Consider the following 27203-nt stretch of genomic DNA (forward strand, 5'->3'; position numbering starts at 1 on the left):
CCCCCATCACAAAGTCTTGAACAGCAGTGATTCAAATTATGGCCCAGGCAATGCCGACTCTGTAAAGTTCCTGCCATATTGTCCTGCTCCTTGGTCTCACACTGGGAGGCAGCAGGAGGCACAAGCACTTGCTTGGGAAGCTCGTTCCTGTGCCCCAAGCTGCCAGTTCTGCATGCTTAAAAATAGGGTTTAAATCCTCTCCTGGGCACAAGAACCACAAGAATTTCATAGGGCTTTTTTTTTTGGGGGGGGGGGGAGGCTATTTGAGACCTGGAGCCAGGGTGGGTACACAAAAAAATCCTCTGCACCTGCTGCAGCCATCCTCTGATTTGCTGGTGGGGTGTGATGGGTGCCTGATTGCCCAACAGGTGCCATGGATTTTCCTTGCTCCTGGCATGTGCAGTCAGCAATTTGAAATGAAACGTGCAGTGCCAGGCAGAAATCCTCACTGCTGGAAGATGGAGTCAGGCAAGGGATAGTTATTCTTCTCCTTGTGCAAGGACATCACTGGTTGCTGGCTGTACCCACTCAGGATAAGTAGCTAATTAAGGTTGGGCTTCATATCTGTGTAATATTCCTCTGCAAATAAAGCCTTGTAGCCTGTGTGAAGCTGTTCATGTGGATCTGAGCTACGCAAAGCAGTAACTAGATCTCACAAAGCTGCAGGAGCAGGTAAGTGATCTTTCCCTTCTCTATATGGAGAAATGGACTAAGCAGCACTGGATGTTGCAGAAAGCAGTGGCAGAGGCAGGGCTGGATGCCAGCTCTCTTGGTTCAGCTGTAACCGGGTGGGCTTGGGAATATTTTGAAGGTGCTTAATGGAGACATTAATCCCTGAATTTAGTGACTGTAGATTTTCAGGATGCTGCATAACCTGACAACAAAGATCTGCAGTGGCTCTTGCATTCCATGGGCTGATGGATGCAAGCTGTGGACCACAGCACCTTTCAGAAAGCAGGTGTGAGTGGAGGGCAGGAGTGCTGGTCAGCCACATCCCTTACAGTCCTCATGTGGAAGAAAGGTCCTGTGCCCACCCCAGTGATGGCACATTAGCAGGGAAGCAAGTAGATTCAGCATGTGTGAAGATGGGAAATGACTAAAGAAAAGACATTTCTAGAGTGAAGCATAAGAGGAGGGAAAGGATGCTTTGCAGGTCCTCTCCTGCTGCCAGATCACTCTGACTTCCCTGAGAATGGGAAGAGGGAGGCCAGCTAACACGGGCTGCCCTGGGAAGGGGGGCTGTGCAGGGCAGCCTGGGCAGTGGGCTCCATCCTAGTGAGCCTTCCTGGTCAGCCTTTCCCAGGCAGGACAGGCCACAGTGGTGCTCCTCAGCTGCTCTAGGGTGCTTCCTTCTCTCTTCCAGGCTCTCCATCAGCTGTATTATGACCCAAACATCGAGAACAAGAACTTGGCTCAGAAATGGCTGATGCAGGCACAGGTGTCCCCCCAGGCATGGCACTTCAGCTGGCTGCTTCTCCACATGGACAAGGTGCCCGAGATCCAGTACTTTGGTGCCAGCGCTCTCCACATTAAAATCTCCCGCTACTGGAACGACATCCCGGCCGACCAGTACGAGAGCCTCAAGTCTCAGCTCTTCACGCACATCACGCGCTTCGCCAGCGGCTCCAAGATCGTGCTGACGCGGCTGTGCGTGGCGCTGGCCTCCCTGGCGCTCAGCATGATGCCCGAGGCCTGGCCCTGCGCCGTGGCAGACATGGTGCGCATGTTCCAGGCCGAGGACTCCAACGTGGACGGGCGGGCGCGGTGCCTGGCGCTGCTGGAGCTGCTGACGGTGCTGCCCGAGGAGTTCCAGACCAGCCGCCTCCCCCAGTACCGCAAGGGCCAGGTGCGCAGCGTCCTGGCGCAGGAGTGCGGCTCCGTCTTCCCTTTGCTGGAGCAGCTGCTGCAGCAGCAGGACTCCCCGGGTTTCATCAAGCAGAAGGTGCTCAAGTGCTTCTCCAGCTGGGTCCAGCTGGAGATCCCGCTGATGGACTGCGAGAACCTCATCCAGGCAGCTTTCACCTCTCTGCAGGACCCAGAGCTCTTTGACACAGCGGTGGAGGCTGTGGTCAATGCCATTTCCCAGCCCGATGCCCAGAGGTAAGGGCAGCCTCTCCTGTGTGCTGCAGGCTTGTGCTCCTGGACCTCAGCAGGGAAACGGGGTGGGAGGGAAAAATCTCAGGCTTTTTTTCTAGCTGCTGTTGGCTCTGAAGGTAATGATGACAAGGTTTGGAAATGGGAGAGTATCAAAAGCAGTTGGAGGCTGTTGGTTACTCATGGTTGTCCTGGAAGGCTTTGCACTATGGTTGACTTGTAGACACCATGAAGTCTTGGCAGCTGCAGCCCATGTCCATGCTGGCCTCTGAGGGAGATGAGGATGCATGGTTCTGGCTCCCCGTGTCAGATCCTGCAGCAGCCAGACAGAGAGCAACTGCCTGACTCCTGCCAGCAGCAGTTCAGAGACCTTCCTCTGCCTTGCACTGCTGGTCCAGCCAAGGAGCTGATTAAATGCAGAGATAATAAAACCAGATCTGTCATTTTTCCCCTCCTCTTGGCTCCAGCAGCTTGTGCAAGCCAAGGACTCATCCTTTGTCTGTGGCCACGGCTGCCCTAGGAGCAGCTGAACTGGTCCTGCTGGGGCTGTGCTGTGGAGCTCCGAGCTGTCTGCTTGGCTGCACTGCCTGAGCCGCTGTCAGCTCTTGGGACCACTGCCTGCAGAAGGGACAGTACATCTCCAGTTCCCGTGGCCACATCCCTTCCTGGCTGCTTAGCAACCTTCCCCTCAAGAGGAGGGTTTCCTTGAAGGCTGAGCTGAGCTGCTGCCACTGTGCATGCCCTGTGCATGGCTGTGCATGGCTGCACATCGCGCAGGCTCTGACCCTCCCCAGCCTGGGAATGATGCTGCCACTGTGAGCCCTGGTCCTCCCCTTGGTTAAGGGCAGGGGCAGCCTGCACATTCCCCAGCTCTAGGGCTGCCTGGGGCTGTCCTTTTCAATGACAAGGAGTTGCATCTGTGGACTGCAAATCCTGGTGCACAAAGGGACCCAGAAGGATTTTAATGTGTTGCTGGATGGGGTGAGGGGTTGCCTCATTTGCTAGTGTTTGGAAGGTCACCAGAAGCTGTTTCTTCTTGTGCCTGGCAAAGGCTGTGGACCAGCTCAGACCCTTGTAGCAGGTCTGGGGCAGGAAGTGAGAAGGTGTGAGAAGGTGTGAGAAGGTCACCTGCAGTTCTGAAATGTTGGACTCTGTCTTCCTGCTTTCAATTTCCCTTGAGTCTCAGAAGTCCCTTGGCAGTGATTCCATACCTTTGTGCAGAAGCCTAGGCCTGCAGTGCTGCTCTTTGATTGCATTAAAGGCTGAGTTTTCTGTTGAGCTTTCAAAGTGAATTGTGGAGAGGAGTGACTGACAGTGGGGTTTCCTCTCTGCTTCTGTGCTGACCCTGTCATGCAGTTTTTTTTTGTCCCCATTCAGACCTACCTTGCTGGGTGCTCCCTTACAGAATCTTCAGTACTTGTTCTCCATCCTTCTTCCTGGAGGCGTCATCAGCCATGCAGAGCACCCTCCTGTCTGTAGGCATGTGGGCAGTGGCCAGGATAGGGCAGGCAGCTGGCCTGAAAGGCTCTGCAGTGTGTGAGCCTGGTGCAGCTCCTGCCCTGGCGCATGGGGACAGCGGTGGCATTGTCACAGGGTGCCCTACCAGGCAGTGTGTGGTGTCAGCTGCTTCCCAGCCCTGGTGGGTGCTCTCCTCCCCTTTGTTTCTTGTGTCCACTATAATGTGTTCTTCCTCCTGCTTCCCCTAGTGCCAGCTGTCCCACCCCTCTGGCTTTGTCACGCAGCCAGAGTGGATCCAGCTCTTTCCCAGAGCCTCCAGGGAGTCTACTGACCTTTCTGTCTCTTATGTTGATAGTCTGGGAGATCCCTGCCGCTTTTCAGCTGCTGTCTTGCTCTTGGTCTCTTGCCTTTGTTCCTGCAAGGCCCTTGGCTGCAGGCTGAGAGCATTCTTGGCACTGGGCTGCTGGCATGGTCCTCTCCAGAGCTTATTAGAGCATTGCTCCGTGAGAGGGTTAGTGTTGGGGCTCACCACTTTGCCATGGGTTCCCTGAGTGCTTTCTGCATTGTGTCTTTCCCCCTTTGCTCCCTCCCAGCTGTCTTCACTGACGTTGCTGCAGAGATGATGAGGCAGGTGTGCTTCTGCCACCAGCAGGAGTCCTAGTGCCTCATGAGCTTGGCTTCTGACTTTGGGGGTTAGGTAGTTTGTCAGCCATCCTGCCAGGGGAGCACCACCTTGCAAGGCAGCTCTCCTGCTGCAGCACCTGTGTCCACGTGGCCCTGGTGCTGCCTTGCTCTTGGGTTAGTCACTTGTGCTGGCAGCTCCAGTTTCCCTGCTTGCAAGGAGCAGGGAGTGGTTTCCTGCCTCTGAGGTGTTACTAGAAATGATGCACCAGAGATGTGTAGGTGCAAAGTGTTTGATCTCTGTACCTGCCAGGTGGGTGGGAGCCCTGTGAGCCCAGAGAAGGGGATGTGCTGTGTGTTGCTGGAGTCTTGATGCTGCTCCTCTGTTAGGACATGGCCTTCCTGAGAAGAAATTCAGATTTTTGGAGACTGGCCAGGAGCTGGAACTGGAGCATCTCTGAGCACACCCTGCCCTTGAAGGTGGTGGGATGCTCCTGAGTTGCAGGAGGGGAGGAATGGAGATGCTGTATGTCATCTGGAGAAGAGATGCTTGGGCTGTATCTTCCATCTCATTTGAGGATTATCCCCTCAGCTAAATGGGTCAGAGAGCTTGGCAGCACGTGCTGCAAGGGGAGAGCTGATGTGTTGCATTTGGCCACTTGGCTTCCTGTAGGGCAGTGGGTGGCATCAGAGTGGGGTAGGGATGCACCAAGGATGCAAAAGGATGCACCTCCTTGTGGTGTTTGCCCAGCGTGGATGTTGGACACTGAGTGTCCTCTCTGAAAGCAGCAGGGTGTTGCTACAGTGGTGGACTTGGCAGGACTGCAGGTGACTGTAGGGGATTGCCTGGTGTCTTGCCTGCCATGTCTTTCTGGTGCTGAATTTCTGAAGAGGAATTTCCCTGGAGTTTTCCAAGAGCTTCATTCAAAACAGGTTTTTATTAAGATTGGGTTATTGTCTCATCAAGATGTGGTTCAGATTTTGGATCAGGAAGGATGAGATTGTCCCATATGCCCATATCTTCCCTCTACAGGTTGTCCCCACACTGGTGCACTTTGCAGAAGAGCAGGAGTGGGTGCTGGTCCCACAGAGGGAGCTGCAAATGCTGCTGGGCTTTGAGAAGGGACCAGACAAGGTCATGAAAGCAATATTTGCTCAGCTCCTAAATACCAGGATTGCAAATCTTTCTCAGGAAGGCTAAGACAAATCACTTCAGGGAACTGCATGGGCAGGAGTCACCATGTGGCTGCCATGTTCATGTACTCTTTCACAGGCATTCACAGGTTTTGGCTGCTGGAAACAAGCTGGGCATCCAGGGGCTCTTCTGAGCTGGGATGGTTTTGTCTTCTGCCTGACAGTGGTGCAGGGAAGCAGTGGCTGGCAGCATCTCCTGGGGCAAGCTCTGCACCTGGTCAGGGATGTGGCATCAGCTGGTGCCTTGGGCTGGAAAGCAGCACTGACCAGGTGGAGTGACCTGGGGCTCTGTGCTCCTGGATGTGGCATAGAGCAGCTCAGCTCTGGCTGACTTGTCTGCAGGTCTTGTTGTGTGACTGGTTAAAACAACTCATCTAGAGCCAGCATCTCCCTCCTGGCTAGGGACCTTGCATCCAGGATGCCCTTTTGTCTACAGACCAGTTAGCAGAGCAAGGTGGTGCTCAGGAGATGTGGTTCACCCAACATTTCCCAGAAGTCTTCAATAATATGGGATTGAAGCATGGAGGCAAATCTAGGTGTTTATCTCTGTTGGCTGTGCAGGGATTCCAGAGGATCAGTTCAGGTCCGGGCACTGTGAGCATTTCAAGGTAATTGGCAGAAGCAGAATCCTTGTCAGAAAAAGTCATAAAAGTCACAAAGCCATAAAAGCCTCCCTTGGGTACTGTGAACCCAGTGCTGTGGAGGAAGGAAGGCTTTGGCTTACACTGGAACAGTGGAAGGTTCCCTATGGCTTTTGTCTGGGCACTGCTCTGGTTCCCTTGGGCCTACCCTGCATGCAGCATTGGTTCCCTGGGAGAGGAGCTATTGAATTTCCAAATTCGCCATCATCACATTGTTCTCATGCTGCCACGTGCATAACTCAGGGCATCAGAGGAAATGATTTATGGAAAAATAAACCCTTTGCTATGTGGTTTTCTCTGGGGGAGAGGGCAAGAGGAGGGTGACCCCAGCAGCACAGAGGGAGTGCTGGGACGACATCGGGATTGTAGACACATTGTTTCCTCTGTTTTCTCTTGCTGGCCCTGAAGAAAAGCTGCCACCAGAGCACAACTCTGTCCCTGCACTGGTGGCACCAATGGCTTTGTTCTCTCTGAAATCATCCATAGCAAAGCCACCCTGCCACTCCGGGGTGGATGTGTGGCTGTCCGGGTGTCAGCACTCACATCTCTTCCCCAGGGTGGGCACAAGAGAGCTGGAATCATGTATGCCTCCCACTCCAAGCATCCTCAGCCCCGCACCTGCATGTCGGGGGCGGGCAGGGAGCACAGGCTGTGGCTGCAGATAACACGCCTGGGCGGGCAGGGAAATGGCAGGGAAAAGGCAGGCTGCTCGTCAGCCTCCAGCACGGCCTCTCTCCGGGGGCCCTGGGCTGCCTTTCACCTTGGCTGCCTCCTTCTCGTTGCCTTGGTTACCATCCCTTGCAGGCAGCGGAGGGGAGGCTGACGTGCGGGATGGGATGGGATGGGATGGGATGTGGGAGAGCAGTGCTGCTGGCCTGTGGCAGCGGGATGTGCCAGGGGCCTGCACTGTCCCTGGGTGGGACTCCCCAGCGGTGGCTGCCCAGTGCATCCCAGACATGGGGCACAGTCTGGATGTGCCCATGCTGGAGAGTCACTTGGTTTCCCACTGGCAGCTTGAACTGCCTCTGTGCTAATCTGAGGGCACGGTGGGAAGAGCCCACAGGTCTGCCCTTGCTGCTGTTCTGCTCCACATCGATGCTGCTGGGCACAGGCACAGCTCACCCAGAGCTGCTTGTGGCACTGGCAGGTTGGAGGTGCTGGCAGCCCTGCTGGCAGCTGTGGGTGGGTAGAGGCAGGGGTCCACACCGTGGTGCAGGGGAGGCTTGCCCAGAGCTGATGGCCCCTGGCTCAGCACTTCACTTGCAGAGGCTCTGCTGCAGCAGTGCTCAGGCTGCTGCTTTTGTCCTAATGCCACAGGCTGCAAGGAGAGTTCATGTGAGCAGTAGGGGCTCCTGTAGGCAGGAGCCCTAACCCATTGCACAAAGCAGCCTTCAATAGGCAGAGCTGGGCAGGAGCCCTGGGAGAGCATCAGGAGGGATGGATGGCATGGCGGCCCATGCCAGGGAGGCGATGCCTGGCACTGACCCAGGCTGTGCTTGCAGGTACGTGAACACCCTCCTGAAGCTGATCCCGCCCGTGCTGGGGCTGCAGGAGCAGCTGCGCCAGGCGGTGCAGAGCGGGGACATGGAGACGTCGCACGGGATCTGCCGCATCGCCGTGGCCCTGGGCGAGAACCACTCCCGGTGAGTGCCGGGGATGCTCCCCGGGAGGGGCACTGAGCTTGGAGCAGCCAAGCTGTTCCCCACACCCTGCCTTGTCCAGGACCTGTCCTGCACCCAGTGTGTCAGGGCAGAGGAGCTGGAAACTCTGACCATGCTGTCTGCTTCCCAGAGCCCTCCTGGACCAGGTGGAGCACTGGCAGAGTTTCCTGGCCCTGGTCAACATGATTATGTTCTGCACTGGAATCCCTGGACACTACCCTGTCAACGAAACCACCAGCTCCTTGACCCTCACCTTCTGGTACACGCTGCAGGTCAGTGACTGTTGTGGACAGCCTGCCTGGGCTCTGTCCTCCGGGCAGGCTCAGTGCATGGGGACTGGGGTCTGGCCTCGGTTTAATTGGTCACAGGGATTTCTGATGTCCCCACTCCTTGCCCTGCACTTGCAGCTAGGGCAGGGCACGTACCTAAGAAATGCTGGCCCTGTGGCTGGCTCTTTCTGCCACCAGTCCTCCTTAGAAGTGTGAGCCATCCTTTAAGGGCCTCTGTAACAAAACTAATTAAAATTTCATGTTAATTCTTTTCTTCCCAGCAGCAGACCTGGTTGTTTAGCTTCCTTCTACATGCCTGCAGCACGCTAGAATGAGAGCATGGCCCTAGTGGCAGCCCAGTGTGTGGTCCCTCTCCCATGGTCAATGTTCCCTGGATCAGCAGAGCAGCCCTGCCACACTGTGCTCTATTTTTAGCTCCCTTTCATCCCTTAGCTCCATTCCTCTGCAATCCAGTGGCGTGGCTGAGCGTGGGCAGGGAGGTTAGCAAAGACAGTGCCGTGGCAGCAGCTCCTCTGCTGCATGAGGCCAGGCTGAGGCTCCCACGACCTCTTGCTGCTTCTCCAGATGGGTGTGAGATTACCGGTGCATGCAGGAGGGGGCTGTGCTCAAGTCATCTCTCTCACAGCAGTCTGAGGCACCCATGCTCCTGGTCTAGGGGTGCTCCCAAGGGTAGGACATGGCAGGACACTGCCACCCCCTATGACGATGCTGTCTGAAGGTCCACCCAGCTTCTGGGGCTTCTGGCATCTTGCCTCCAGATAATGCTGCCACTGCAGAAGGGCACAGCATCAAGGGAATCTTAGGGAGCTGGAAATGCAGCCTTCCAAGGTGTGACAGGTCCCACTAGCACTGGGAGATGTGCCTGAGTCCCCTATGCAGCAGGCATGTTAGCTCTGTTTGCCTTTCCCTGCAACGCCTGATGTATTTATTCCTCTTCCTGCCTCTAGGATGATATCCTCTCCTTTGAGCCAGACAAGCAGGCAGTGTACCAGCAGGTCTACAGGCCTGTCTACTTCCAGCTGGTGGATGTGCTGCTGCACAAAGCCCAGTTCCCCTCCGATGAGGAGTACGGCTTCTGGTCTTCGGATGAGAAGGAGCAGTTTCGGATATACAGGTACAAGTGGGAGATTTGGATTTGCTTGTCAGGCTGGTGAGGATGCAGGGGCAGCATTCTGCCACCCTGGAGACTGAGTGCTGTATGATGAGCCAAGGAGGGACACAGAGGAGATTCCTTCCATCAAGAGCTGTTTTGGCTGTGGTGGTAATGTGAAAATGAGCTGGTTTGGCTCATTTGGCAAAATTTTGGCACAGCACCAGTTACCTGCCCAAGAGGCCATAGGATCACTCCATTGGTTGGGACAGTGTGCTTGTATGAGCAGTGCCTGTGCCCTGGAGAGAAAGTGACGTGTCCACACACGTGTCCTCTCTGTGTGGGCTGGGGACAGCGTTTGGAGACACCCGTGTTCTCTGCAGGGTGGACATCTCTGACACGCTGATGTATGTGTATGAGATGCTGGGTGCTGAGCTCCTGAGCAGCCTCTATGACAAACTGGGACGTCTCCTGACCAACACAGAGCAGCCGTCCACGTGGCAGGTGAGCAAGGGGACCCAGGGCTGACAGCTCCCTGTCCTCTCCCTCAATGGGGCATTGAAAGCAATGGGTGGGATGTGAGGTAAGGAGCATGAGCAGAGCACACAAACAGTCTCTCTGGGGTCTGCTGTGGAGAGGAATAGATCTTCTGCCTCCCTGTCCTTAGTTCTGCCAAGGGATCAGCCTCTTCAGCTACTGTGGGGGTGCTGAGCTGGTGCCTGGAGCTGGGGCAGGGTTGGGCATCAGGGATCAATGCAAGGCTCTGACAGTGCCTCTCCCACCCTGGCAGCACACGGAGGCCTTGCTCTATGGCTTCCAGTCCATTGCTGAGACCATTGATGTAAACTACTCCGACGTGGTGCCCGGGCTGATCGGCCTCATTCCCCGGATCAGCATCAGCAACGTGCAGCTTGCTGACACCGTCATGTTCACTATCGGTGAGTGGGCAGGGCAGGGAAAGCCCCCCTGAGACCACATCTGCCCAGCAATACCAGTGGTGAAAAGCAAAGCTGGGCATTGTGGAATGCAAGAGCAAGAACCTGTGGTGCAGCCCTGCAGTCTGACCCCATCCATGTATGCAGGATCCCTGTCTGAGTGGCTGGCTGATCACCCTGTCATGATTAACAACGTGTTACCACTGGTGCTCCAAGCCTTGGGCAACCCTGAGCTCTCCATCTCCAGTGTCTCCACCCTGAAAAAGATCTGCCGAGAGTGCAAGTACGACCTGCCACCCTATGCTGCCAACATTGTGGCTGTGTCACAGGTAGGAGCTGAGTGCTGAAGGTTTTGGGTGACCTGGGATGTGCTCTGTGCACGCCTTTTCCTTTGTAAGGTCCAGGGCAGGGGGACAAAAGAGCAGCTCAGGGCATCTTGCTTGGCGCAGATTTCTTGCCAGTTTTGTTCATAGGCTAGTAAATCCATATGGCAGGCCCTGTGTCCTGCTGTGAATGCAGAAATGGCAGCCACTGACAGACACGACTGCCAGGGGTCTGCTGGGGTTGCATGTGGGTGTCTGTCCTTCCCCCAGGGTTTTGTTTGCCTTGTTGGGAGCAGCAGTTTGCCAGCTGTGCACCTGCCACGCTGCTAGTGCCACTGCTGGGCATCTTGGAGGGCAGCACCCTGCTGTTCAGGCCTCTCCTGGAGCCTGAGCTGATCCCTGCAGTCCTGGGGCAGCTTGTTCCGTGCTTCTTCTTGATCCTCAAGATTTGTGGCAGCTGGGGCTCAGAATCCTGAGGCACCAGGAGAAGGGCTGGACTTGGGCAAGCTGCCAGGATGTACATGGGAGGAGAGGGGTGAAGGGCTCTTAAAAGCATCTCTGCTTTTAGAGCCTGGGGAGCACTGTCACTGGAATAAGGAAACCCTGGCTGAGGCTGACTCCTTGAGCAATCCTGCTGCAGAGCCCATCCAAACCAGGAGCTCCTCTTGCTGGGTGGCTGAGTGGGCTCAGGGGACAGGAATTTTAGTTCTTGCCTGTGGCAGGTTGTGGGGAGCACACAATGTTTGTGCTCACACTGGTGTTAGTTGCCTCAACCTCCTGTGTCAATCCTACCTCCTGCTGTCAGTCCTGCTGCCTGGAAGGGAAGGGCCTTTCTGCAGCACTCACCCTTCTCTTCTCCTCTCCCTTTCCCTTTGACAGGAGGTGTTGATGAAGCAGATTCACAAGGTAAGAGAGGCTGACTCACACCTCTGCTGGTTCTCCTTGCCCCCCGTGCCCCCTTAGTCATGCTCAGCTGAAGACGCAGAGCTGTCCCCAGAGGAGAGCTCAGCACTGCATCCATGCTGTGCAGGATCAGGAGATCTGCTGGCTGCCTCTCACTGCTGCTGGGCTTCACTTCCCCACACAGCCTGGGGTTCTGCTGGGAGGGTATGTCCCCTAGAGAGGGAGGAGGAGGAGGAGGCTTAACTCTAGCAGTTCCCAGTCTCTCCAAAACCAAGGATACTTAGATGACAGGCATGTTTTCAAGAGGAGAAAGGGAGATAAGTGTAGGAACTGAGCCCCAGCCTTGCCTGTGACTAGGACAGGGTGGCTGTGACAGGCTGTGCAAAGGATGGTGTGCCAAGTTAGGATGAGTGTTGCCAGCTTGGAGATCTCTGGACACCAACTGGTCTTTCCTTGGCAGGTGCTGGGAGGAGGCCAGGTGTGCTGAAGCCAGAGCTCCTGTTCCCTGGCAACAGAAGCTGTTAGGGAGCTGTTCCCCTCTCCTGCAGCGAGATGCACCTAGAGGGACTCAGATAGAGCAGCTCAGGAGCTGCAGCACACCCAGCTGGGACCCTGGCAGCTGTCAGAGCATGGGCTGTGGGCTAGGCAGTGACCTCCCTGTTGTGTCTTCTATGTCCCAGACAAGCCAGTGCATGTGGCTGATGCAGGCTCTTGGTTTCCTGCTTTCTGCACTGCAAGTGGAGGAGATCCTGAAGAACCTGCACTCCCTGATCACCCCCTATATCCAGCAGCTGGAAAAGCTGGCTGATGAAACGGTGAGTGCCTGTGTGCTGCCTCCATCCAGGTTTCTCCTGCTGGCTGTAGCCCTGGGGCTGCTGTGCTGAAGCAGCACTCTAAACATGGGCTCAAGGGAAAGTGCAGTGCAGGGAACCCCTCTCTGGCACTTTGCCTCTGCAGTTCAGTTCCTCAGCATCCCAAAGACATGACTACGATTGAATAGTGCAGGCTGTGTCATACTTTGGCTTTATTTTCCCTGGCAGCCCAATCCCTCCAACAGGCTGGCCATCATCCACATCCTGGGCCTGCTTTCCAACCTCTTCACCACCCTAGACATCAGCCACCACGATGACGACCATGAGAGCACCGAGGTCAAAAAACTGCCAGTGCAGCAAGGACCCAACCCAGTGAGTAGAGCAATAGCTCCGAGTTCTCTGCCACAGACTAGCCAAAGCCTCACAACTCACTGCACCAGAGGGGGGTTAATGGGGAATGCAGCATGTGCCAGCAAGAGGGTGGTGCCAGTCTATTCCAGCTAAAATAGCTCCTTCAGCTCATCCCACCACTCCTGAGGTGGACAGAGCTGACTTGCCTTTTGGATGCCTCTTGGCTAGGTGCTGCTCTGGAGGGTGGCCTGGGTGCTACCTGCCAACTGTGAGCAGTGGCAGGCTGCTTCAGAAATAAAGCTGTCCAGCTTTGCAGAGGGGTGGTGCCTGAAGGTTTGAGTCCAGGCCATGCTTAGTGTTGAATCTCTCTTTCCCAGAGAGGCCAATTCTCTTCAGTGTTTCTCATTCCTTACAGGTGGTGGTGGTTCTGCAGCAAGTCTTCCAGCTCATACAGAAGGTTCTCAGCAAGTGGCTGAATGATGCCCAGGTGGTGGAGGTAACCTGGTTTCACCTGTATACTGCCTGCAGCTCTGCCTGTCCTTGCTGACCTGAGCAGGGGACAGCAAAGGACAAACTCTGTGTGATGGCCTGTGAGAGGGATGTCTTGCTGGGTTATCTGGACCAGTGCTGCTTGCTGTCACCAGCAGCATCAAGTCATTCTTGTCTGTCTTGTTCCTCCATCAGCTCTGCTTCTCTCCAGTAGCTGGGGTCCTGCCATGAGCAGGGAGGTGGGATCTACCCAACCTGTGTTCCCTAAGAGAACAGCTCTGTTCTGAACTGGACCTGTATCATCTGGTGCTTGTCCATTTGTTCAGTCCAGTACTGTGCAATGTCCCAGCAGCCATTTCTCCCCGGCCCTTGGGGACCCTTCCTGCTGTGGTGGGAAGGGTTTTTCCTGGTCACTGGGACATCCTGTGTTGCAGGGCAGGCCAGCAGTATCAGAGCAGGTCTGAGCCCTTTGCCTGGCTGGTCCCTGTCCCCAGTGCCAGCTCTTTGCTCCCCTGGGACCCATAAATTAAGCCCTGGGAGAGGTCTCCTGATGCCTATTGCTCATGCAGTCCCTCTCTTCCCACAGTCTGTCTGTGCCATATTTGAGAAGTCTGTGAAGACCCTCCTGGATGATTTTGCCCCCATGGTGCCTCAGCTGTGTGAGATGCTGGGGCAGATGTACAGCACCATTCCCCAGGTCTCTGCCATTGAACTCACGCGGCAGGTACGGAACTGTGCCTGGGTGGCTGGGGACGTGCAGGGCCAGCAGGAGCTTCAGTCCTTCTCTCTCTCTTTTGCAGCTGGTTCACATCTTTGCCCATGAGCCTGCCCACTTCCCTCCCATCAAGGCCCTGTTCTTGCTCGTTACCTCAGTCACACTGACCCTGTTCCAGCAAGGTACGTAGGATTAGCCGTCCCTGCTGCAGCTGGGGCTGTTGTCAGGCTTTTGCATGCGTGGACTCTGGAGGCCTCTTACCAGGAATGGCTGTTTTCACTCCTAGCTAAGCTAATTGGGGCCATCTCTGTTTCTTGGATTCATCCCAACCCCTGGAAGGTGGGTACCTTCCCTGCAGGCAACAGAAGCAGGAAACCCCTGGGTGCTCTGGGCCTCTGTGTTGTTACAGCAGCCCAGGCTGGATATCACATGCAGCAAGGCTCAATCTGGAGCTGCAGTCCTGCTTGGCAGGGAGGCTGTGCCCACAGGAAGATCTTGGGGCTTCTCTGGGGTCCACTGCTGCTTCTAGTGGCCTGAAATCAAGCCCTCATATGAGCAGGAGAATGTGTGTGTGAACAGATGGGAAATTACTTTTTCAGAGTCACTGGTGGCCACCGAGTCCCTGCTGTGATGCTGAGGATGCTGGTGTTCTCCTGCAGGGCAGGGGCCCATCTTTGGCTCACTGCCCACCCTACAGAAAGCAAATGGGGTTAGAACAGGCTCCTTTGCACCATGGCTCCCCTCAGCATCTCAGTGATCTGCCCTGTGACAGAGACAAATGTGCATTGGAGCTGCTGGATCTGGTCCTTCAGCATTACCACATGCGGCCCCCAAGGGGTCTGATCCTTTGCTCACAGCTGGGTGCCAGGTAGGGGGATGCTGTCCCCCAGCTCAAGGGTCAGAGCTCTCTAGAGAGGTGGGGGAAAAGACACGAGGAGCCCTGCTCATCACCACACCACAGTCCAAGCAAATCCCACTGTGCTCAGGTGTCACTGGGGTCAGTGACAAGCAGGCCAGGCTTCCTCGGGTATCAGGTCCCTGCTCGTGCCAGTGGTGTGTGGATGTGTCTGTGCTGGAGCCCTTTTGCCTCGGTGCTGGGGAGCTGGCAGTGCCTCCAGGCAGGAGCAAAAGGGAGGGGCCAGAGCCCGAGCTGTGCCCACACTTGGATGCAAGCTTTGCTCAGGCTGTTCAGCTTGGTGTGTGCCCAGGACTGTCCCCTTGAGAGGGCCAGCTCTGAGCAGGGCGAGCCCTGTCTGCTGAGCCCACGTGTGGCAGGAGAAGGGGGGCATGCCTGAGCCTACAGGGGCCAAGAAGTGAGTGTGCATGGTCAGATGCCAAGGTAGGGTGAGTGGTGCTGGCACAGAGATCTTTGGGCACTGAGCTGCTCTCTCCCATGAGGATGCTGGAGGAGACCTCCAGGAGAGTCCTGGACTCACCGTCCTGGAGAACATCTGGGAATGGGGTGGAAGGATGTCTGTGCCAGGGTCTCCTGAGCAGCTGGAGCTGGTGACAAGCATGTGCACGCCTGAGCCCAGCCAGGCCTGTCAAACATTTGCTGAGGTGTTGTCGTTCACTTGCAGTTACCTTCCAGGACCAAACAGTGCTCTGAAGACACCTGCTCAGTCCCCACAGTGCAAAAGCTCTAATTCTCCTTGTGGAGATGGTGCTCAGCTAGCCCCTGCTCCTCCTTCTCTTCCTTCCCAAGGAAACGAAGAACTCCTCCTTGGCTCTGCAGCACCCAGGTGCTAGCTGGAGACCCTGGGGCTTTAGACCCTTTCCTTTGCAGTTTCTTTCTGTTCTTGGGTTCTCCAAGTTTCATGATTTTTTGTATGTTTTGTTTCTTTAACTTGCTTCAAACTGCTCATGTTGCCCATCCCCTTCCCCACACACCCCTTCTCCCTTACACTCCTGTTTTCACTTGTAAATTCTTTCTGTATCACATAACTATATGATGTTGAGTTGCTGTTTGTATGATTTTTCTCTTAAGTTACATCTTTATTATATTTTAGGGCCCAGGGATCATCCTGATATTGTTGATTCATTTATGCAACTCCTGGCACAGGTGTGTTTTAGTTTCTTATTCATTCACTTTCTGTTCTCTCTCTTTCTCTTTTTAATTCAATTTAAACCTATTTTTAGCTTTCTGTTGACAACGTTTTTTTTTCCTTTTAGTTGAATATCGAGTTTCTCCATCTGTTTCCGTGGAAGTTGAAAACAAAACATTCTCCTTTAGTTCTGGGTTCACACCATCCCCAGGGCAGTGCCCTCCTCTGCAGGCAGCTCCAGCTCCCACCCCCCTGCTGGGCTGAAGCTGGCATGGGGCGCTTTATGCTGCTGCTGCAGTCACTCTTGGGTGACAGACAAATCAGAGCATTAAGTGGATGTTTTCCAACCCGTTTACCTGCCCTCTGATGGGCGCTCTGGAGTGAGGACAGGCTGAGCTGGCTGCCCTGCCCAGGGGCCAGTGGGAGGAAGCCCCTGCCCTCAGGAGCAGGCAGCTGCCAGGGTTTGGCTCTGAGCAATGTGCTTGTGATGGCATCTGGATCTGGCACGTGCCACATTGCCTCCTGCCCCAGCAGCCTCTCTGGGTGGTGGCAGTTCTGTGCAGGAGCTGCTGGGGACAGTTTGCCATGACGTGGCAGGGGCTGTGGGCTGGCACTTGTGTCACTGCTGTGGCACTGGGCAGGCAGGGCCAGTGCTATGCTGTGTGTGTATATACACCTGCCCAGGGTGCTCCTCAGCCCCCGTGGCCCTTAAGGGAGAAGCCCTGATGTCCTTGGTGCACTCAGTGTCCCTGGCAGAGATGTGTTCCCTGCCCACCTACCCACAGGGTGGGTCTGTGGTGAGGAGGGGCCTGGCAGAGTTGCTTTCTGCTCTGTTTCTGTGATGGGGAGACCTCTAACCACATGTTGGACCAGTGGTTGTGCAGGAGCACGCACCCAGGCTCCTCCCAGAGCTGTGGCCATCCTACCCTGACAGCCCTGGGAGGGTGCCTGGCATGTCCTGGTGCTAAGCTGTGAGACTCTCCCATAGGTCCTGAGGGTTGGAGTGGGCAAGAGGGTTGCACCTGGCCTCCCCCAGGCAGGGTCTTCTCACAGTTCTCACCTTGATGCCCAGAGCCTGCTGAGACCCATTGCATCTCAAAGCCATAATGCAGCCTCTTCCTCCCTGCTTTTCACCTTGAAAGACATAACATAATCAAGGCTATCAGACTTCTGCTCTGCTTTTGGTTTTGGAAGCTGTGACCTTTTAACAAGGGTTTTGAACATGATGGGAGGGTGGTAAATGGGGTCTGTGCATGAGGTTCTTGGTGCGTCCTCACTGCTAGCAGGACCTCCATTTGAACACTGCTTAGTTTGGGGCACAACATTTCTGTAGATTTATATCAGAGACCACTGAGAAAAGCATCTGGGAAGATGGCCATCTTGTACACATGGTGGGGAGGAAAAGCTGATGGGAGCCTGTGGAGCTGTGTGAGTCTGGGAATGTGTAAAAGGTAATGTGGCAGTTGTAGGTAAAAACAATTGTTCTCCTTGAGTGGGACAATCAGTAACGGGAGGAAATCATGGTAAAGGATCCAGGTCTGGCAGAAGCAAGTCTTCCTGAGAGGGCAGGGAAACACTGGAAGATCCTGTGGAGAGCTGTTGCGTGGAATTCTTGAAAGTACCCAACAAGCCCATTGCTCTTGGAGGGTAGGTAGAAGTGATCCTGCCAGGGTGTAAGGCAATAGGTGACTCTGAAAGACCCTCCCAAGGCTACTTGTGCCATGTGCTGGCAGCTGGCCCTGTCTCGTGTGTGGATCTCCAGATATCCATCAGAAGCACTCCTGCAGGAGCAGCTCAGAGGCTCCTACCTCCATGTCTTCTCCATCTTGGATCACTGTGAGACATCTGACACTGCCCACTCAAGACCTGTTGTTTTCCTGGGCTTTGTATTCCTGAAACCCAATGGAGACCAAAGGATCCCATCCCTGTCTTCTCTCTTCACACATAGAGCTCAAGGTTTCCTCTTCCTTGCCTGACCCTTCTCACAGACTGATGATCTAGTGAGGTGCTTTAAAACCCATCAAGAACTGGCCATAGCATCCCTGATTGACTCCTTGCTCTCAGGACTTTGAGGGCTGTCTGACAGCAGAGATGGGTCCAGCCTGTCCTCTTCCAGAGGACCATACTCTGCAGTGATGCTGTTGAGGATTTGCAGATTGGAGGATTAACTTCAGAGGGAACTGGAGATCTCTTCAGACCACATTTTGCATGGTGAGGGCTGTGTTTTCACCCAGCGTGCTCTGCCTGCAGACCTCTTGGCAAAATAATGCATCTTCCGGAGCAGCAGTGAATTTGGACACAAGAGTGTGTCAAGGTGGAAATTTCCCACTTCCCTGACCATCTGTTTTTGTGTTTTGATCTGTTTTGATTGCCTTGGAGGAAATATCATCTTCCCTGTTTCAAGTTTGTCAGGTTCCTCCTTGCAGGCACTGTTTCTGCCCTCTCTGCCAATAAGTACTGTCCTGCCTTCTGGTAACTCAGGAGAAGCTCTTGGGGCCTGCAATCAGCTCTCTGTCACCAGCACACGGGGAACCATCTCTCTCTGTCACAGGATTCCTGCTGACTTCATCTTTGGGCTTGGTTGCAGATCATGGAACTCCCCAGTTGTTGCAGGTGATCCTTTTGCCACAATGTTAATTGGCAAATCATTCTGATGGCTGGCTGATCATGGGAGCTGCTGGCTTAAGCCAAATCACAAAGTAGCATAATGCTCAAGGATAAAATAACCAGTCTGCCATAAGGCTGCACAGGGCAGTGCCAGCATCCTGTTCTCAGCTGCTCCCTCCTTCCTCTGCTGCATGCTGGGATCAGTGCAGAGCATTGCTGCTGCAGTGCCAGGGTGAGCATCCCACCTGGAGGGCGTGGGGCTCAGTTCCACCCAGGCATCTGGAGCTGCTCTGCCCAGGACCACGTGCCATGGTGGCTGGGGCTTGCACCCAGTCTGCATTGGCAAAACCAGGCATGTTCTGAAGTTGGGGAGCCAGTGGGTATCACATGTGCTCCTGGTTGCAGGTAGGATTTTGGGACTCTCCAGCCTGCATTTCCACCTCATCCACCCCAATCCCAGCAGGGCTTCTCACTTGCAGACCTTGGGAGTGTTTTGGTGATCTTTGGGGCAGTCTGGGTGTGTGGGGCCTCCCTGGGCAGATGACTAACCTCCTGTGATGGCACAGACAGTGCCTGGCCAAGCACAGCCAGCTTCATCCCCACCTCCCTCCCTTCGTGGTCTGCTCCAGGCTGCATGCAGCAGTCATTGAGCTCTCCACCTCACCTGCTCCAGCCAGACTCAGAGAACCCCATGGAGGACAGGGGTTCAGCATCCCCACGCTGAGGCTCACTGCTCCTCCTGGCCAGCCTTATGGGTTCTTTTCAAAGCAAGAGGCTCTGCTCTGCCAGGTGTGGGTTCTGAGAAGAGACTGGATACTGGGCACTTAGGCTGTGTGTTCTGGAGAGCTGCAGAAACTGGCAGTGCAGCCCCCACTGTCCTCTGTCTACTGGAGGAGTGGGTGTCCCTTCCATGCCTATGAAGAAATGGGCACAGAAGAACCTGCTCTGAAGACTTCTCTGGTGGTTTCTGAAGTGCTGTGGAGAAGAACCCAACATTCCCTCAATGCTATCCTGCAGAACAGTTGTTCTTGGAGAGTGAGTGCCTATCTGCAGTGGCTGCTCCTGCAGAGGATATGGGAGGGATGTTTGCAAGCATTTAAAGACCCTCCCCCACGTGAGCAGAGGTGCTGTGGCAGATGACCGGGAAGATGGGCTGGCAAGAAAAGGTCCTAGAGCTGGAGCAGGGTTCCTGGTGCTAGGAAAGAGCAGCTGGACATGCCTGGTGTTGGGAAAGAGTAGCTGGACATGCCTGGTGTTGGGAAAGAGTAGCTGGACATGCCTGGTGCTGCTTTCTTATGGGAGAAGCTCCAGAGGGCCACACCTTGTGGGGGTAAAAAGCATCTCTTTTTACATTAGACTTAGGTATATGTACCCAGGTCTGCATTGGGCTTGCACTCTGCTAAGTGTCCTATGGGAAGGAGCTGTCCCAATACTGACATCTTTCCCCCCGGCACTGTTGGAGTGAGGAGCAGATGCTGCAGTGAATCTGCAGGAGAACTTGGGGGGCTCTGCCTGCAGCAGGTCTGGTTTGGCTGGGAGAAGCACCCTGCAGGTAGGTGGGAACCTGAGCACATTGGAAGACTTGTGCCAGATGGAACACTTGGAGCATGCAGGACTCAGGTTAAAACCCATGGATGGGCAGGGTGGAGGAACTTGCAGCTGGGTGGTTATCATGGGAGCCAGCTGCATTTGGGCAAGGTGCTGCTAGGGGAAAGGCTCACAGTCCCTGCTCTGGAGCTCACAGTAGGGCCCCAGCAGGGGTAGTGTCCCAGGGCTAAAACTGTAACATCTCTTGCAAGCATTTGTCCTGTATGGGGCCAGCTGTACAGCAGCAGCCTCGATGAGTGGAAATGTTCCTAAACCATTGCTCAGCCAGCAGCTCACCTGCTGATGTTGGTGCCAGTGCCTCAGGAGCAGTGGTGCACAGCCTGTATATACACACACAGGTATAACGTGGCCCTTGGTCGCCCCATGAAGCTCTCTGCCTGTATCCAGCAGGGAGAGGTACCTGCAGTTGTGCCTTCTCCACCTGGTACAGCGATGCCTTCTGTGCCCAAAACTGAATCCTCTTCTGCAGTGTGTGATAGGAAAGGTCAGAAAGGAGATGGAGTAACTCTGAAACCTGCTTCTCAGCTTCTTGTTTTCCAGCATCTGCACTGGGCAGATGGCTCTGGACTTTCCCTGGAGAAGATGGGGTAGGAATTAAGTCTGTTTTGCTCCAAGTATAGACCACAGGGGCAGATGGCTGTGTGTCCTGGGTGCTGTTGACTGAGAGCTGTCCCTGCTTTTATCCCTGGGAAAAGGCTCAGAGGGTAGAAGTGGCCCCACAGAGAGCTCAGCCCAAGGGCTGCTTGCCCTGGTATGCTGCTCTCTGAGCTCCAGGCACACAGCAGGGCTGCTCCAGTGCTATGGCTGCTGTCCCTGGTGTTGCAGTGACAGCAGGGCAGGAGGCATGGCTGCCATTCCCAGTGCTTTTCTGCAGCAGTGGGCATGGTGGTCCATGGATGTGGCTGCCTAATACAGCAGGGCTCACTGAGGCAGGTCAAAAACCCTTCCCATTGAGTGGAGGGTGCGGGCTGAAACATTTCCACCTAGTAATTGCTCAGTGCCAGCACCAGGGGGACTAAGTCATTGCACAAGGTACCACAGCTCAGGGTGTCTCCAGCAGCAGTGCCTGACCCGCACAGTGGCTGGTGGAATCATTGTGTGGCATTAAAAAACCCCAAGCTTTCTTGATCTCAGACTTGCTGCTCAGGAACTGCCAAGAAATGTTGGCATCTCATCATCTGGTGCAGTCTGGGGCTACTGCTTGAACTAGTTGCTGTGACCCCAGGGATGCCAGCATCTTCAGGAGAGGAGAAAAGTACATGGGTGGCAGGTCTCTGCTGAGCCCTGCATGGCTGCCCTTGTCCTGGGAGCGGTGCTGCTGCCTGATCTGCTCTGATGGGACAGGAGCCCTCTGTGTCTGAGTGTTTGCACACCACTGTGGCATCTTTCCTCAGCTCCTGGGGCCAGCAGATCCTGGGTGTAGCAAACTGCCTGGCTGTTTGAATTATATTCTGGGGAGGGGTAAAGTGATGGTTTCCTGCTGTACTGTGTGAATCTGCCCTTTCCTGGGGGTGTGCTCAGGTAAGTGTGTGGCCAGGCAGAGGCTGTCTGGGGCACTGGGTTCCTTGGAGGCTTCCTGGCTGCCTCTGCAGCGCTGGGTTCATGCTGCCTGTCTGTGTGCCTTGCAGGCTCTGAAAAGGAAGCCGGATCTCTTCCTGTGTAGCAACCTGGATGTCAAAGCAGTGTTTCAGTGTGGTGAGTACATGGGCATGGGCATGTGCTCCAAATTACCCTGAGGAGAAGCCAGCCTGCTCCTCCTGTAGAACTGGGTGCAAAACAGGAAGGGCGAAGGGCTGGGGACCACAGGGCTGATTTGGGATGGCCAGGAGGTTTTCTGGCTGCTAACTTGAGTAATTTTTGCCTGCAGGTGTCCTTTCACTCAAGTTTCCCGAGGCCCCAACAGTCAAAGCATCCTGTGGCTTTTTTGTGAGTATGATGCCATTGTGGAGTCCTCCCTGAGAGCTGGGCGTGGGGCTGAGGTTGGGCAGTGCTGCAGTGTGGAGCCTGTGCTGGCACTGAGCAGCCTGGCCTGTGTGTTGCAGACGGAGCTGCTGCCCCGCTGTGGAGAGATCGCCCCGGTGGGACAGGTCGTGCATGAGAATGGCAAAGCGCTGCTGCAGGCAGTGCTGGAGGTGAGAGATGCTGCACCACGGGCTCCCCAGGCAGCACTGGGCTCTGTTCCTGAGAGCATGCCTGCAGAGCCAGGGGCAGAGAGCCCAGCAGCGTGGGTGGGAGCAGGGAGTGACAATGTGGGCTCAGCGTGTCGTTTGCTCCATGGCAGGGCATCGGTGGCCAGGCCTCCCGCAGCCTCATGGATCACTTTGCAGAAATCCTCTTTGCCTTGAACAAGCACTGCTTCAGCCTCCTGAGTGTCTGGATCAAGGAGGCCATGCAGCAGGATGGCTTCCCCTCAGCCCGAGTAACTCCAGAGCAGAAGGAAAACTTCAGCCAGCAGATCCTCAGGTTCGTGTGCCACTTGCCCTGGCAGCTGTGCCCCACATTTCCCACAGGAATGACCCCCCTGCATGGCTCAGTGCAGCTGTCCCACTTCATGTTTGTCCCATGCCTGTGTCTCAGCAGAGAGCGTGTGAACAAGCGGCGAGTGAAGGAGATGGTGAAGGAGTTCACCTTGTTGTGCCGAGGGCTGCATGGTACAGAATACACAGCAGACTACTGAGCACCTGGCCAGGACCGTGGACGATTTGCCTGGACCAGCTCTTCCCCACAAGGAAAAGCCCCCCCATCCTCCCTGCCCTGCTGCAGTACGGCTCATAGAATAACCCTCCACCTAGAATTAACCCACTCGGGACGCTCCTCAGCTAGATTTGGTGGCCGCATCTCGGTGTCAGCATCTTTGTTTCCCCCAGCATGCTCCCTCCTCGCAGGGAACAGGAGTGCTGGCTGCAGGAGGTGGTGGTGGGGCAGGGGAAGCCTGGGCAGAGCTGCCCCAGCACAGGCTGTCCTGTCCCCGGGCTACCAGCCCCTCCCCAGCCCTTCCCCGCAGCAGGGAGGCCACCCTGTGCCTGCAGCAGTGGCTGGCTGGGCAGGGGGATTTGCCCCCTGCTCGTTTGTACGTGTGGTTGGGAGGGGGGAGGCCCTGCACCTAATTATATTAAGAATATTTCTATGTTGTGGCTGTCGTTATTGCAGTGCCCAGACCTTGCCTGCCTCTTCCCTCTGGGGAAAAAACTGAGTGGAGGGGTAAAATCAAGGCTGGGACACCTCAGTGTCTCCCTGGGTTTGGGAGGGATGGCAAAAAACAGTCTGTCCTGCTTGCCCAGCATGGAGCATAAACAGCCCTGCCTCACATGAGGGAGGCTGGGCTCTACCCCTGCCAAACACAGGGTCCTTCCTGCAGCACAGGATATGTGCACCCCATTCCCATCCATAAAAGCAGTTAAGGGGCTTATTCATGCTCAGAGTTCCCCTGCCCTTGCCCTAGTTCCCCAGCCCAGCCTGTGCTTTTACTGTCAGAGGTCCTGGTTCTGGTTTTCTGTTCCCTCTGGCTGGTGTTAGCTGACACACAGGGCTTTGGTCCCCAGTGGGCACTATGATACGTTTTTCACTTTGGGACATCTGTGCTCCTCAGCCCATGATTTATTCTAAAAACCAGTTCATTCACAAATCCTCTTCAGCTTTAGTTAGCAGCAGTGGTCCACAAAAGCCTCAAGTCGCAGCACTGTCAGCTCTTGCAAAGTTGTGACCTTTCCATGTAGGGACAAAGCTGCCCTGGATGAAGGAGCCCTCGGAGACTGGCTCTGGGCCAAGTGCCTGTCTCTCCTGGCCCTGCTGCTGCCCTGGCCGTGAGCCTCAGGGTGCCACAGGCGTTCCTGAACACACATGCAGCTCCTGCTCTCCCACTGCAGTGTTAATGACCCAAGGCTGCATCCAGCAAGGTGCCGGCAGTGCACCCAGTGGGAGGCAATGGCAGGGCCCCTCACCGCCCCGCTCCTGGCTGGGTGCCAGTGCTGCTGAATCAGCGTTGCTCACACCCTTCATCCTCATAGGCAATGGCAATCCCTCGTCGGCCCTGCACCGCCTTGGACACCGGGGTCTGTCCCAGCTGCTGCTCCAGGCCCCGCCAGCTGCGGGACTCCAGGAAGGAGGCTGGGAGGAGAAAGGGAATTGTTACCCAGAGCAAGAAGGTGGCACTGCCCTGCACCAGCGCTCAGCCCCACCACGGCACCAACACCAACCTGCAGGGCTGATCTCTGCCAGCGCCCGTGTCTGGTCCCTGCAGGCCAGGGCGGTGCTGGGGGGCAGCTGAGAGGAGGGGGGGTCACAGAGGTGGGCAGCTCGCATCTTCCCTGAGATCAGTGAGACATCAGGAACAGCCGCCTCTGCAGGAACAGCCGGGGGGAGCTCAACATGCGCACAGGCACCTGCCAGGGAATGGTAGTGTTAGCCTGGCCCATCTGTCCTGGAGCAAGCACAGCCTACAGGCAGGGCAGCTGGGTGCAATATGCCCTGGGAGGGTGTTGGGCAGCTGTCTGTAGCTGTTACCTGGCAGCAGGTCTCGGAAGTCTGTGAGGTAGTTCCCCGTCCACTCACGGGCTGGGTTGCAGGCCAGCTCCAGCTCATAGGGGGTCACAACAGGTCTGTAGAAGTCACTGGAGTCCAGGAGGGAGTTCTGAGCACAGGCCACCAGGACGAAGATGTCCACCTCCAGGAAGTTGGCCAGCTTGGCGGGGTTGGGCTTCCCCACGGCCAGCGTGTAGCTGCGCTTGCCGGCCCGGGCCAGCAGCTCCCGGAGGTGCTGCAGCACGCTCAGGTAGCCCGCCACGCCGAGGGTGCCCACCAGGATGCCCACCACGCTGGCATCCCGGGCACGCTCCACCAGGTACAGCCGCCGCATCAGGGCCCGGTTGACGTTGAGGGTCTCGCGGCGGCCGCAGCCGGTGCTGGGGTTGAAGGAGCTGAAAGGACAGCGGTTCCAGGTCAGCATGAAGCTGGTGAGGGCAAGGCCCTCAGCTCCCACGTAGAACATGGCATAGTCCTGAAGCCCTCCTGCAGCTTCCACCAGGAACTGGCGACCAAACTTCCGTTCCTCGCCAGGAACCGCGGGGCCAGGAGGGTCTCCCCACACCAGCCTGGAGAAGATGACATTGGGGTACTCGGGGCGCAATTGCTGCTCCAGCTCACCTGAGGAAAGAGAGGAGTGAGAACCAAACTTGGCCATAGTCCTGACGTGAAGAAGGTGCAGCAGATCAGGGGAGAACACAGAAATCAAACCTGCCAGTGTCTGGGGAATGAATGCCTGCTTGGTCTGACCCTGGCAGCCCCACAGAGCTCAGAGCAGTACCAGAGCCCCCCTCCCTGCCCCGGAGCACTCACCCATCGCATGGGCGTACACCACATCGCTGAGCACCACCACACGGCTCTGCTGCTCGGGGTAGAGCTCCCGGAACGCCTCTGCGCAGCGTCCCACATCCAGCGGCTGCTGCCCGAAGATGTGCAGCACCGGGAGCTTCCTGCAGGGGCTGAGACAAGCCGGGCCGTAGTGCAGCACTGCCTCGGCACCCACGTGCTCGGCAGCCACTTCATCCACGCAGCAGCTGCGAGGAGAACAACGCGGTGTCAGACAGGCTCTGCAGCGCGGAGCTCTCCCCTCCCTGGCACCGCCCCGTCCCTGCCCACGGGGGAAGCCCAGGAGCCCCACACGGACCTGCCGTACGTGGTGTCTCCCAGCACGAACATCTCGGCCCCGGTGGCTGCCTCCAGCCCGCCTGCCACCTGCACCGCGTCTGCCAGGAGCTCGTCAGGGAACTGCAGGGCGACCTGGCGGGAGCAAGGGGAGAGGCAGACGGGAGTGAGGCACTGGGGAGGGTGAGGTGAAGGGACAGAATGCAAAGAGTGGATAGAATAGACCCTGGGCAAGTTTGCTGATATGGAACTGGGGGGAGTGGCTGATATACCTGAAGGCTGTGCCATGCAGCAGGACCTTGATGGGCTGGAGAATTAAGCAGAGAGAAACCTAATGCGGGTCAACAAGGGCAAGTGCAGGGTACTGCAAAACTCCAACTACCAGCACAGGCTGGGGGCTGACCTGCTAGAGAACAATTCTGCAGATAAGGACCTGGCAGGGCCCTTACAGCCAGGACAGCCAATGGGATCCTGGAGTGCACTGGCAAGAGTGTGGCCAGCAGGTTCAGAGTGATGATCCTGCCCTCCTACTTGGCCCTGGTGAGGCACGTCAGGAGTACGGTCTCCAGTTCTGGGCTCCTCAGGGTAAGAAAGACAAGGAGCTGCTGGAGAAGGTCCAATAGAGGCCACACGGGGGTCTGGAGCATCTCTCTTGAGAGGAGAGACTGTGGGAGCTGGGCTTGTTTAGTCTGGACAAGAGAAGACTGAGAGGATATCTGTTGTGGTTTAGGAATGGAACTCCCCAGTTCAGTGCTCCCACTGAGCCTCTCCAAACCACGCTGCCACTCCCTTACTCCCCCCTCCCCTTCCTCCTGCAGCGGGATGGAGCAGAGAATTGGAAGCGCAAAGGGTAAAGATCACAGGTCAAGATCAGAGCAGTTTACTGGAAACAGCAAATTAAATAAGAAAACCAACGGTAACAGCAACAGTAATAATAACAATGTACAAGAGACAGACGACTCACACACGAGTGCTCGATGCAGGGCTCTGACTATACCTGACCATGCCACACTCTGGGAACCGGGAAGGACCCCTTCCCTGTCCCCAGAAAGTGATGGCAAGTGGGACAGAGTAACCTCTGGGTCGTGGCCATGCCCCCTCCGGGCTACTGCAAAAATTAACCCTGTCCTGCCGGGAACGAGGACAAGATCTCATTAATAATATAAATATCTCAAAGGTGGGTGCCAAGAGGACAATGCCAGACTGTTTTCAGTGGAGCCCAGCAACAGAACAGAGGAAGGAGCAATGGCTATAAACCAAGGCAAAAGAAGTTGCATGTTAACATAGGAATGAGTTCTTTACACTGTGGGTGGCAGAGCGCTGGAACAGCTGCCCAGGGAAGCCGTGGGGCCTCCATCACTGCCGACATTGCAAACGCATCTGGGCGCGTTTCTGTACAACCTGCTCTGGTGCCCCTGCCTTGGCAAGGGGGTGGGACAGAATGATCTTCAGATCAGCCTCCCAGTGCTAACAATCCTGTGAGACGGCGGCCGGCAGCCCCCCGCCGGCTCCACCCTGGGTTCCACTCACCTTGCGGAACCCACCATCCCGTACGAAGGCGGCGGCCCGGCCCATCTCGTAGAAGCCGTCGAGGTCGCTCCGCGGTGCCGCGGCGACGGCCGTGCACAGCTCCCGCCTCAGCGCAGCCTCCCCATCGCTGCTGAAGGCCGCGGCCATGGTGGCACGCGGGACCCGCTTCCGGGCTGCGGCGCGGCACTGGCCA

At 56.0% G+C, this 27203-nt stretch overlaps 2 protein-coding genes across 3 annotated transcripts in view; one reads left to right on the forward strand and one right to left on the reverse strand.

The window, feature by feature from the left end:
- Positions 1 to 22964, forward strand: part of IPO13 (importin 13) — a 31017-nt gene extending 8053 nt beyond the window's left edge. The window contains exons 2-20 of one of the 2 annotated variants that reach the window (XM_063165939.1): positions 1364 to 2100; positions 7511 to 7651; positions 7800 to 7941; positions 8907 to 9073; positions 9433 to 9553; positions 9840 to 9987; positions 10132 to 10313; positions 11187 to 11213; positions 11891 to 12025; positions 12251 to 12394; positions 12789 to 12869; positions 13449 to 13586; positions 13663 to 13759; positions 15587 to 15639; positions 21466 to 21532; positions 21705 to 21763; positions 21880 to 21969; positions 22119 to 22300; positions 22415 to 22964. In XM_063165939.1, the coding sequence (XP_063022009.1) occupies positions 1364 to 2100; positions 7511 to 7651; positions 7800 to 7941; positions 8907 to 9073; positions 9433 to 9553; positions 9840 to 9987; positions 10132 to 10313; positions 11187 to 11213; positions 11891 to 12025; positions 12251 to 12394; positions 12789 to 12869; positions 13449 to 13586; positions 13663 to 13759; positions 15587 to 15639; positions 21466 to 21532; positions 21705 to 21763; positions 21880 to 21969; positions 22119 to 22300; positions 22415 to 22514 (2811 nt within the window). In that variant the 3' untranslated portion in view covers positions 22515 to 22964. The remainder of the gene's footprint in view (positions 1 to 1363; positions 2101 to 7510; positions 7652 to 7799; positions 7942 to 8906; positions 9074 to 9432; positions 9554 to 9839; positions 9988 to 10131; positions 10314 to 11186; positions 11214 to 11890; positions 12026 to 12250; positions 12395 to 12788; positions 12870 to 13448; positions 13587 to 13662; positions 13760 to 15586; positions 15640 to 21465; positions 21533 to 21704; positions 21764 to 21879; positions 21970 to 22118; positions 22301 to 22414) is intronic. The other variant, XM_063165940.1, reaches the window with a different exon arrangement.
- A 455-nt stretch (positions 22965 to 23419) lies between these two features.
- DPH2 (diphthamide biosynthesis 2) lies at positions 23420 to 27162 on the reverse strand. The gene is made up of 6 exons (XM_063165941.1): positions 27011 to 27162; positions 25503 to 25615; positions 25172 to 25392; positions 24341 to 24979; positions 24034 to 24219; positions 23420 to 23944 (listed from the first exon to the last, which is right to left on the reverse strand). The coding sequence occupies exons 1-6, from the start codon at positions 27155 to 27157 to the stop codon at positions 23814 to 23816; spliced, it is 1437 nt and encodes a 478-aa protein (XP_063022011.1). The 5' UTR covers positions 27158 to 27162; the 3' UTR covers positions 23420 to 23813.
- Between the last annotated feature and the right edge of the window lie 41 nt (positions 27163 to 27203).

The sequence above is a fragment of the Melospiza melodia genome, chromosome 11, assembly GCF_035770615.1.
Source record: "Melospiza melodia melodia isolate bMelMel2 chromosome 11, bMelMel2.pri, whole genome shotgun sequence".
NCBI lineage: Eukaryota > Metazoa > Chordata > Aves > Passeriformes > Passerellidae > Melospiza > Melospiza melodia.

Excerpts from the sequence above, each read along its gene's own strand:
- DPH2 (XM_063165941.1), bottom strand. The coding sequence starts at position 27,157 with ATGGCCGCGGCCTTCAGCAGCGATGGGGAGGCTGCGCTGAGGCGGGAG. Across the intron at positions 25,616-27,010 it reads GGGATGGTGGGTTCCGCAAG|GTCGCCCTGCAGTTCCCTGA; the intron begins GTGAGTGGAACC and ends TGCTCCCGCCAG. Across the intron at positions 24,220-24,340 it reads CTTCCGAGACCTGCTGCCAG|GTGCCTGTGCGCATGTTGAG; the intron begins GTAACAGCTACA and ends ATTCCCTGGCAG.